Source organism: Liolophura sinensis, chromosome 1 (genome assembly GCF_032854445.1).
Source record: "Liolophura sinensis isolate JHLJ2023 chromosome 1, CUHK_Ljap_v2, whole genome shotgun sequence".
NCBI classification, from domain to species: domain Eukaryota; kingdom Metazoa; phylum Mollusca; class Polyplacophora; order Chitonida; family Chitonidae; genus Liolophura; species Liolophura sinensis.
Window position 1 is genome coordinate 85,048,053 of NC_088295.1, and position 12,275 is coordinate 85,060,327.

The window sequence follows — 12,275 nt, forward strand, 5'->3', positions numbered from 1 at the left end:
AATTCGGACTATAACCCAAGAGCCTCTCACCAATGAGATCGCTGTGAGTTCAAGTCCAACTTATGATAGCTTCCTGTCTGGTTGTACATGAGAAAAACTGCTAGCAACATGCCGGCTGGTCGTGGGTTTTCCCCACCATAATGTTGGCCACATCATAAAAGCAAAATATTCTTGAGTATGACACAAAACAGCAATCAATACAATAAATCTTTCTAGAAAAACTAATAAGGCCTAATTAAATACACATTTCAGAGATTACATTGGCCAATTATGAATAACAGTCAAATTTTTTTTAAATTTTTTTAACAGGTACAAAAAAACAGGAGTGGGTCTAGAAAACAGACTGAAAGATTTATTTCATTTCATTTTTTTCTTTCATCAGTAAATGCATCATTGATGTCAAAATGGTCAACTGATTTACATGTACAGGAAAATATAACATAAACAACCCTGCTCAAAACACACTGCTGTGCAAGAATTTCTTTAGATGTTTCTCTGGAGATGATGACCAGAGTCATTTCTATAGGTAGATATTTTGCAACTGAACACATGTAGAATGTAATTAAAACTGTTAGTTGGTTCTGGAAGTGCCATCAGTTTTAGACTCAACAGTTGCTCAGCCTACTTCCTACAAAGCTGGTCATAACAAGTCATGGAGAAGCACTGTTAACAATAGCTCTTAATAGCTTTCGTCAGTGAAAGCTGTCCAGATGGTATAAATGCACTTATTGCACAGCATTTTCCTTGCAAACCTCAGGCAGGACAGACAACTCTAAATACTAGCAGTCATCACAACAACGAATATCAGGATTTCTTCTTTTTGGATGGTGACGCTCCATTTGACTTCCCCTTAGCTTTACTTTTTGCTGGCTTAGCATATTTGGCCTCTAAATTTGCCAGAAAACCACTCATCTGTGCTTCGCGTGACTTTTGGTTTTTCAGAATCAGAGCTTGCAGTGAGTTTTCCTCCCCTAGTCCTAGTTCTTTCGCATACTCTTCTGCTTCCAAAGCTTCAGCTTCAGCCTGAGGATACACACAAGATGTAAAAACACAATGTAGAAACATAATTCCATGATGGCAAATTTCCTCTCAGTGGATAGAAAAAAAAAATGGAAACACAGATGTGCAGCTGAAGAAGGTGTAAAGGAAGTTAGTGACGGCATGGTTGTTTTTTGTAATTCAGCTGATGTAAGCCTTTCAATGGAGACGTACAGGTTTTAGGTCTCTACCGATTAAGATTTAAGACAACTCTTCACAACAAAGTAACCTCAAAACAAACTTTAAGAAAATTATGATATATGATTTGATACATGACTACGCAGATACACACAGATACTAAATATTCGTGCAACTAGCCAACACATACCAAATGCATGACAGTCTGCTATCCTACCACACATAGAAATAACTTTAAAGATAGAGAACACCATGAGAAACGATTATAACTCGATGAAGTGTTTCACAGTTTATACCTTCTTCTTTCGTTTCTTTTTCTTCTTGCTACTTTCATTTGTAAAAGTTTTGAACTCTGGAATTTCTTTCCTCTCGATACAACCCTTCAATATAGAACGGAATCTGCCTTCATCATCCAGACTGGCACACAGAACTCCATCCAAGATTTTATCCATGTCACCTTCATAGTCCACGTAGGCACTCTTCAGGTCAGATAACTCTTCCTCAGAACCTAGGAATTACAAGAAGTGAGTGATTGGAAGCTGCCTTATAGGATATCCCTTTCACATCAGATTCTAGTGTACACATCACTGTCAAAACAGGAGTAGTGTTCCACTGGATAAAGTATAGGTCATTTGTTATTGTCAAAAATTAAAACAGATGTACTTCATCATTCATGTAATATCACAACCCTTTGACTATTCTAAGAACTCAGTAGAAAACAAAATTTCAATGAATACATTTTCAATCTAACATTTGCCTGACATGGTAATGTAACAAATTTCAAGCAGAGAAGAGGAGATTTAGTAAGGACGGCAGCATACCATACATCCAGTGAAAACATTTATCAGATATTAGCTGGGGGCCAGTTTCATGAAGCTCACTTAGCTAAGTATAAGCCCTTAACTACCACAATAATACATGTGTTAGAAATAACCAGTGCACTCAGCCAAGAGCAACTTAAAATTAAGTAAAATTCATGAAACAGGGCCAATCAGACTACATGTATACTGTGTAATCATCTCGCAGTAAATAAAACAAAAACATTTTCACAAATAACATATTACAGTAGTCTGATTGCAGTCAGGTTTATGAGTGACGTTAAGCAAGTAGGGGCCTCTGAAACTGTCGGCCATCGTGAAGTGCCTGATAAACCTCCTGACATAATGCCATAGCCAAACATGCAAGCGGATGATCTGAATATCAAACTTCATTGGTATTAGAGACAGCTCAACCAGATAGTGCAGGCGACAGAGAGTCAAGGGAGTCATTTTAGCAACACATGTATCTAGAATGCCTACCCACTCTCTGGACTAGCAATCTATGTTCTGAAATACTCATCTACACTTTGAATCTGTATGAATCATTTTTCCGAAATACCTTCCCATTTCCCAGACTATCTACGAACCTACTCTCACACTCCCTCCTCTCTGGAAAGCGAAATGTCTCACAGGACTACCTACCTTTGCATGCTCTACAGACTACCTCCACAGTTTCAGGAAAGTGAAATTTCTCACAGGACTATCTACCTTTACGTACTCTCCATACTACCTCCCCAGTCATCTTCCTCACAGAACTACCTACCTCTGAATGCTCTCCACACTACCTCCCCAGTCATCTTCCTCACAGGACTATCTACCTCTGAATGCTCTCCACACTACCACCCCAGTCATCTTCCTCACAGGACTATCTACCTCTGAATGCTCTCCACACTACCTCCCCAGTCATCTTCCTCACAGGACTATCTACCTCTGAATGCTCTCCACACTACCTCCCCAGTCATCTTCCTCACAGGACTATCTACCTCTGAATGCTCTCCACACTACCACCCCAGTCATCTTCCTCACAGGACTATCTACCTCTGAATGCTCTCCACACTACCTCCCCAGTCATCTTCCTCACAGGACTATCTACCTCTGAATGCTCTCCACACTACCTCCCCAGTCATCTTCCTCACAGGACTATCTACCTCTGAATGCTCTCCACACTACCTCCCCAGTCATCTTCCTCACAAAACTACCTACCTCTGAATGCTCTCCACACTACCTCCCCAGTCATCTTCCTCACAGGACTATCTACCTCTGAATGCTCTCCACACTACCTCCCCAGTCATCTTCCTCACAGGACTATCTACCTCTGAATGCTCTCCATACTACCTCCCCAGTCATCTTCCTCACAGGACTATCTACCTCTGAATGCTCTCCACACTACCTCCCCAGTCATCTTCCTCACAGGACTATCTACCTCTGAATGCTCTCCACACTACCTCCCCAGTCATCTTCCTCACAGGACTATCTACCTCTGAATGCTCTCCACACTACCTCCCCAGTCATCTTCCTCACAGGACTATCTACCTCTGAATGCTCTCCACACTACCTCCCCAGTCATCTTCCTCACAAAACTACCTACCTCTGAATGCTCTCCACACTACCTCCCCAGTCATCTTCCTCACAGGACTATCTACCTCTGAATGCTCTCCACACTACCTCCCCAGTCATCTTCCTCACAGGACTATCTACCTCTGAATGCTCTCCACACTACCTCCCCAGTCATCTTCCTCACAGGACTATCTACCTCTGAATGCTCTCCACACTACCTCCCCAGTCATATTCCTCACAAAACTACCTACCTTTGCATGCTCTCCAGACTACCTCCCCAGTCATATTCCTCACAAAACTACCTACCTCTGAATGCTCTCCACACTACCTCCCCAGTCATCTTCCTCACAGGACTATCTACCTCTGAATGCTCTCCACACTACCTCCCCAGTCATCTTCCTCACAGGACTATCTACCTCTGAATGCTCTCCACACTACCTCCCCAGTCATCTTCCTCACAGGACTATCTACCTCTGAATGCTCTCCACACTACCTCCCCAGTCATCTTCCTCACAGGACTATCTACCTCTGAATGCTCTCCACACTACCTCCCCAGTCATCTTCCTCACAGGACTATCTACCTCTGAATGCTCTCCACACTACCTCCCCAGTCATCTTCCTCACAGGACTATCTACCTTTACGTACTCTCCATACTATCTCCCCAGTCATCTTCCTCACAGAACTACCTACCTCTGAATGCTCTCCACACTACCTCCACAGTCATATTCCTCACAAAACTACCTACCTCTGAATGCTCTCCACACTACCTCCCCAGTCATCTTCCTCACAGGACTATCTACCTCTGAATGCTCTCCACACTACCTCCCCAGTCATCTTCCTCACAGGACTATCTACCTCTGAATGCTCTCCACACTACCTCCCCAGTCATCTTCCTCACAGGACTATCTACCTCTGAATGCTCTCCACACTACCTCCCCAGTCATCTTCCTCACAGGACTATCTACCTCTGAATGCTCTCCACACTACCTCCCCAGTCATCTTCCTCACAGGACTACCTACCTTTGCATGCTCTCCACACTACCTCCATAGTCTCTGGAAAGTCTACCTACATGTACTTCCTTCAAATGTACAAATCTACTCTGAACTACATGTACTATACATACGTCTTCCACACATGTAATTGTATGTCTTTTTATATGAATATACATTTGCCAGCCTATTTTTCTACACTTTACCCTAATAGGATTTTCGGTATTCATTTTACTCATTATGAGGCAGTACATACAGCAAAATATCTATTGTATACATGTATGCTTGAAATTTTACATCATACCTAACAGTTTCTCAGTGTTATGACAAGGAGTCATTGAATATGTGAAAATATACTCTCTCTTCTTATGGCAGGGCGAGTCCATACAAGTTACACTGATACACTGACATCAGGCCAACCAGTCATGTTTCCATTTTTAATGTCTCTCGTATGACCTGACCCAGGTCTTGTGACTGCCAGTTGGACGCTCTAACCATCAGGCCACAAAAGTGGTTAAAATATCTGTCGAGGCCATCCTTATATGATTCTCTGTCAAGCCTAACCACTTCATCTGGGAAATTTGGGTTGGCTGGTCAGTCACTCAGGACCATTTTTGTTAAAAATTATTATTCTAACTAGTAACATACAGACTTTAAAGAAATTAACATGGTAAGAAAAATACTAAAAAACCTTTTATTAATGTAGAGGGAATATAGGCAGAGCCCAGGAATTACTCACTGCCATCCATAGGTTGTTGGCAGACCTTCCCACATATGACAAGAGTATATTTTTAATGTTGGCCTGATTTTCTGTGTAACAAACATTCTTTATTTACTAAAGTGTGCTTTTGCACAAATAAAACCTATTTACACAAAAAGACAGAAAAACCAATATCAGTTTAAACAGAACCTCTTTCCATCAGGCATTCCTTACATGATGAATACATTCAGCATTTTAAATCACCTTTATATTTGGCTTCGAATTCCTGAATATCCTTGACAGAGATTTTGGCAAACAGGAGCCTCCAATACTTAGCCCAATCACGTTCTTGTGTCTCATTCTCCTCATCAATCTCTCCTGAAAACAAATTCATTCACAGCTTAAAAGATATATGAAAAGGAACTCTAAAACAAAAATTATGTTTCAAGAGAAATGGCTCCCCACCTCAGAGGTGACAAATAACATCATTGGTGTCTAGACTGCAGCTATTTATAATTCCCAATAAAGTACCCAAAAATGTTAGGGTACATCCTAAACTGCATGTTAAGAAGTAAAAAACAAATGTTTCTCATGTATCATTTCATGGGAAAACAGTCATTTACTTAGCAAAAGTAATATACATATTTTGTACAAATTTCAGCATTTTTGCTTTAGAAGTTTTTTTCACAGAATACAAAAAAGATGCTCATACTTCCCTTTCCCTCCATTACCAGGTTTGCAACTATATTACTTCAAATCATTATTTTGTAAAAATTACTTAAAAATACAAACATGGTAGTAATGAATGAATTTAAGTATAACACAGCAACCAACTGTCAACAACATAATGACATCATGCATTCCTGACAGGTTTCCAATAACCTAATTATTTCAAATAACACTTTACTGTTTGGAACAAATGTTTGATGATAATAAGGGAAAACTTGAAGGAAACAGCATTCATTGTTTTGTTGGCTTCAAAGCATGCAATGTTGGCATTTCAAAATGCAGTGGGATACATGTATATCATAAATTTGTTTTAATCTGACCAGGAAACAACATGTACTCCACAGATGGACAAACCAGTGTTAAGTTGAACAGTTTGAGTGCTTAATGGTCAGTGTTAATAGGAAGAAGCATACCCGACTCATCATATATTGCCCTCTTGTCCTTGTCAGAGAGGACTGAATAAACCTTCCCCAGAACCTGGAACTTTTCTGTGGCAGTCTCTTTGTCCTTCTCAGCAACTCGATCTGGATGCACAGACAGGGATAACTTGTGGTAGCCTCTCTTCACTGCAAAACATTAACCCAGTCATCAGTGACAAGGGAAGATGTAGTAACAATGTGCAACATTCGATATTTGGGCGAAACTCGCCAATCCTTCTTTTTAATATCCATCTTGCCTATGTTTTAACGTTGTGGCGATCATTCATCATACATGTTTACAAGTTCACCCCACCTGTCAATTAAATTCATTAACACAGACGACGATAAAGTTGTATGTGTATATTTATAGGTTGCCATTGCGATACTCAACCAGCCTAGTATAAAAACAGCCCATGGTAAATGGCTAGTACCAGTTAGTCTAAGATTGCTTTGATATTAGATTTGGCAAAATTTTGTGTGGCCAAGAATGGTCCCAAACAAACATCACAGCGCACTCCATTTATAAAACCTGATGCAGTTAGCTGTCCTTGTCAAAGGTTGCTTTGAGCATCACCAAAGAATCTCAGGCCCACAAAATAACCGACTGACATTGCATTTCTTTCCGCCAGACAAAAAGATAAAGAACACAGGTGTCTCGAACTTCAGGCCATGGAGTCGTATTTGACTGGTAATTTTTGTGTCAAATGCCGCGAAAAATTGCCACCATAACAGCATCAGATTTTTAAATGGAGCACACCCTGACCTTGACTTGGGGTGATCCTTAGCCGAACAAAATTGTGCCAAAACTAACATTAGAGCAATGTTGCCTAGCCATGCATGCGCACTGGGTAGATTGCATCCATTTCGTAAATGAAAAGTCAGTGAAGAGGTTGGACTTAAATAAATATGGATGGATATTTACCTTGGGGATGATCAACATCAGAATTTTAGCAGTCAGGTGCCCTAGGACCCTAAGCATTGTAAAGGGGTGGCTGGACGGGCGTGGGTAATCGAATGTTTTCCGAAATTTTAGAATGCGTCCATTAGCTGTAAATGCGACCCAATCAAGACTATGCGAAGGTCAGTACACATATAAAAGAGCGGAGCGTAGTCATCCAAGGCTAATGGTGGCAGTGGTGGACAGTACAGTGAAGATGTTCGTTTTCGTTCGTTGATTAGACTATACCATCATTGTACGAGCCCAAACACTTGTTGAAAACATGAAACAGCCGTGAACGCACAACAGCACTGATTTTGCTTAGACTGAGGTTTGTGTCAGTACAACCTTACCTTCAGTAGCTGACGCGCTGCTGTCAATTCCTAGTACATCGTACAAAGTCGTCCCTCCAAACAGCTTCTTACATTTATCTAAAAGACCGGACATCTTCGTGTAATTTTTGTTGTCCAACTCTTTACATTTCACCACATTAGCGCGCGTTTCCCATTTCGGGCAATACGATTGGTAAGAATTATTTTATACTCCACAGTCTAAAGATGACCGATATGGGAGACAACTCATTCCCCACACCAATCATCACGGTTCCGGCCACGGGCACGGTGAGTTGTGATGTACCCGGTATGCGTTGGGAAATAAATGGACAGTGGTACGTCCAGAGCTTACGAAAATTACACACATATACTCACAAAATCATTCAGATCTTCACCGCGAGGTAAACAGGATAGGCTGTTGGGTCTGTGTGGTACTAATGTACATTAGTACCATTTGGTTGAAGGATTTCTCTACGTGGGTCACGCAAGGATTCGAATTCGGGTCTGCAGCCCAAGCCCAGCGCTCTACCAACTGAGTTGAAGGGAAATTCCCCGCCGGGTACTGCTGGTATAAGCACTGGAAAGCTGCACCTGTTACACTCATCCCCACTTAAATCCTTCCCCACTCCCGACACACTCACGTCCACAGGCCCAGAGCCTCACGCTTCTTGGAACCTGTTAGGTCACGCGCCGGTGTAATGGTTGAAGGATTTCACTACGTGGGTCACACAAGGATTCGAACTCGGGTCTCTGCAGCCCAAGTCCATCGCTCTACCAACTGAGCTAAAGGGAAATTCCTCGCTAGCTACTGCTAGTATAAGCACTGGAAAGCTGTTCACGTTACACTAATAGGTTTGCAACTGTTAAGCCTATATTAGTCCCAGGATCTACTTATTAGTTTCATGTAGAATACAAATATGTATAACTTTGAAGAAAGTCAATGTTGTCATTTACCTTGTTACAGGTAAAACTATATTTAGACATCTATAAATCGTGACTGCACATTTCAGGTAATGAACAATTTATACGGTACATGCTGAGCAAAGCTCATTTTGAACAGCTAAAGCCACAAGGAAACAGAGAAAACAAAAAAAAATAAGTAAAAATAAGTAATAAACTACCTGAAATTCATTAAGTGGGTCGCATTATAGGGCAATAACTTTCTTCAAACTTTAGAATCAGTTTAACATTATAAATAATACAGGTACGAGTCTGACATATACTGAAAGGCAATAATATTCGAGCTATTCGTGGTAAATATACAGAAAATTTGAACTGAATACAGGATTTTTTGTTAGAAAATTTCCGGTTGGTCTATACACTTTAAACAATAGTTCAATCCAGTTTATACTACAGTCAACATGTTTGCAGTTTTGCAGGATGAAATAATGAAGTTAGCTTCAAGGAAGGCAATTTATAGGGCAAATCGATATATACAAGATCTTTGCAAACGCTATCTCGGAGTGATAGCTTATGTGAGCACACATGTATATGTCGAGCACTGAACCCATTTGCTTTTTCTGCCCTTAAAGCTGCACTAGGCCCATTAAAGTGAAAGAAAACTAAAATGTGAAGTAAGGTTCATCATAATGACAACTGAAAACTATGCATAAAAATACTTTCCTTTATTTTTTCAGATATTTTTAGGGTGTTGAAAGGCATTTAAATAATTGAAAACTATGGTGGGCTTTATGAGCCAACCTGACGATATCTAGGAATTCTGACGTCACATCACCTTGTTTTGTTCACCAGAAGGAAGGAATTTTTGGGAACATTATTTCAGTAATCTTTCACTCATGGGTAAGAAGAGTTATTCCAACATTCAGTGTCGTGATTAGAGTTAGATAAACTTGTGACGTCAGAGTTCCTAACTTTGGATAGTATGGTCCATAAAGCCCACCTTAGAAATCAAGTGTTTGAGCGCCATTAACTCATTTCACAAAAATCCAAAAATATAAATGAAGGTATATTTATGCATAGCTTTAAGTGGTCTACATAGTGATGTCTTTGCCTTTAACTGGTTTTTCTCGGGTAGACTGATCACGTGACTAAGAAATCTTCGTTCACAATGTATAGGCCCTACTGTTGCCCCTCTGGTTTACTGTCAATAAATGTCTGACTTTACATGTAAGTGTTGGATTGTAAGGAGATTATATGTATATTGTCCATATGTAGTCTACCTTCTTTAGATCTGCAACCAGTGCACGTCTGCAGAGAGTGGAATTATCTGTCACCTCGCGTTTTTAAAATATATGAAGTTTTCACAACCTGGAATAGTCATTGTTATAACAGATTTGATGCGAGTACATTTGTATGTAGAGGAATATTTTATATACACTTTACCTATATCGAATTTAATACACTGGGATTTAAAAAATAATGTCCCTACCATGGGTGTCCAGAGGAGTTTTATAGTCAATTTAAAAAAAAAAAGTTTTTAACCTCGTTCTCCATAATGACTATAAAACTGCCGTTAGACAGTCATAGCATGACAAATTATCTCAATTCTATAACCCTCCCCAAAACCTTAAATGCGGGAAATCTTATAATTAAATTACAAAAACTTGAGTGATGTAAACTCTTTAACACCCACACGAAATATTTATTTATTTATTTATTTATTTATTTATTAATTATTTATTTATTTGATTGGTATTTTACTCCGTACTCAAGAATATTTCACTTATACGACGGCGGCCAGCATTATGGTGGGAGGAAACCGGGGAGAGCCCGGAGAAACCCACGACCATCCGCAGGTTGCTGCCAGACCTTCCCACTTACGGCCGGAGAGGAAGCCAGTATGAGCTGAACTCACAGCGACCGCTTTCGTGAGAGACTTCTGGGTCATTAAGCTGCGCTAGCGCACTAACCAACTGAGCCACGGAGGCCCCTTCCCCCCTCCCGCCCCCCTCCACACGAAGTAGGGTTGGATGAAATTCTAAATATTCTAAATAGCACGAGGCCTGAAACGTCATGCACACTAGGCAAAAGCATTGCCTCTAAACAAAAGGGATACCAGTCTACATGACCACTGATTTCAGTTCGCACAAGTATCAAACTGAAGGCAAATGCGGCTGCTGATGATAATCTGTGAACTGTTTTGAATGTTGAAACAGTCGTAGGTAAGGGTCTGCTTGTAATCATCGACAAGGACACATTTTTCACCGTAAAATGAATACTTTTGCTATGTGTAACAGAGGCTGATTCCACAAAGCCATTTCTGACTTAAGCAAAAATTTGAAATACGATCTGAAAGCTTGTTTTGGGGCTTTCGAAATTAAATGTTGTCTCCAACATCAATGTTGTCTTCAGACAAATGTGTCCAGATTTCTGGAATTCCAAAACGTCCCATCCTTGATCTTATAATTCCTTAATTCATTTGCCTAGAGTATGCACTGCATCTTTCCATTATGATATAAAACCGTCCAAATTTCGCACTTTACATACTTTCTCAGATTTGTAGTGGCTTGTGGTAACGTTGTTTTGTGAAGAGGCCTTGCGATTATTTACCAGGAACGTCCACTTTAGGGGAAAAGAAACTACGATCTTCTCCGGATTGTGTCTGATTTGCAAACATACATGCATCATCGGTTTGTATACCTGATGTTCTTTGTGGAACTTCGCGATGAACACCAGCTAACACTTCTAAATTTCACTTTGTCGTCCCGAAAGCACGTCTATAAACACAATGCTCATCTAAACACAGGTCTGCTTGCACAGGCCAGATCATCTTAGGCTTTCTCCTGACCAGATTTTCAAACATGACGTTTAAAGAAAGGCGATGTCTGAATCATCTAAAACTTTGAACGGCTCTTCATTACAAACGCCCCAAATGTACAGCAATAAAAATATATAATTCAGGCAATTGGTATCTTTAAATCAAAACTGTATAAAGTTATTTTTTTTAAGTTCTTTTATCGAAAAAAAAAAACTAAAAAAAACACACCCAAAACAATAGCTCTTGAGCGAATTTATTTGGTAGGCAGAGCACTACTTCGTTTAATGAAACTTTTTATTTTAGTGTCATTAAAATAGATAAAATCAAACCAAACCTGTTACATAATTCATCATATAATTTCAATTTTCGGTACAAAATTCTGGATAAAGTACAAAATAATCCAGTGATTTAAAACATACTTATTATACACTGGAATACAAATTTGAAAATTATACACTAGAATACAAATTTGAGAACATCATGGAATATCTTTCAGGTGTTATATAATGTTTAATGTAGAGTATACTTTACTTCAAAGACATGTAGCTATTACAGGAGAAAAGGCCAAGTTTAGCACAAATCAATTTATTAGACTTAATAGCATCACATCTTCATTTTGGCCATGCTAATTTATGCATAATTTAGGCCTTCCAAAATTGTCTCAGTACAGAAAGTTATTTTCATCTATCCTTTTCTCCTTATATAAAGGGAAGCGGAGAGAAATTCATTAAATCGATTCACAAGTAACTTTTTAACTGTCATTCACATGCAATTAGAAATTTGGAATTTTTTGCAATTAAAAACATTGAATTTAAATTTAAAACTTGGGATTCTACAGAGGCCTATTCTTACCATACTGTGACCAGTGATGTCACCTCTAGCTTTTACTAATTAATAT

The 12,275-nt window shown here is 39.6% G+C and overlaps 1 protein-coding gene across 1 annotated transcript; it reads right to left on the reverse strand.

The window, feature by feature from the left end:
* Positions 1–332: 332 nt before the first annotated feature.
* On the reverse strand, positions 333–7,830 carry LOC135461372 (dnaJ homolog subfamily C member 9-like). Its single transcript, XM_064738421.1, has 5 exons — positions 7,681–7,830; positions 6,385–6,537; positions 5,507–5,620; positions 1,473–1,684; positions 333–1,023 (listed from the first exon to the last, which is right to left on the reverse strand). The coding sequence occupies exons 1-5, from the start codon at positions 7,772–7,774 to the stop codon at positions 805–807; spliced, it is 792 nt and encodes a 263-aa protein (XP_064594491.1). The 5' UTR covers positions 7,775–7,830; the 3' UTR covers positions 333–804.
* Between the last annotated feature and the right edge of the window lie 4,445 nt (positions 7,831–12,275).

Coding starts and splice junctions, on each gene's coding strand:
- LOC135461372 (XM_064738421.1), bottom strand. CDS start 7,774: ATGTCCGGTCTTTTAGATAAATGTAAGAAGCTGTTTGGAGGGACGACT. Junction 6,538..7,680: donor CAGCGCGTCAGCTACTGAAG/GTAAGGTTGTAC, acceptor AATGTTTTGCAG/TGAAGAGAGGCTACCACAAG. Junction 1,685..5,506: donor ATTCGAAGCCAAATATAAAG/GTGATTTAAAAT, acceptor TGTAATTCCTAG/GTTCTGAGGAAGAGTTATCT.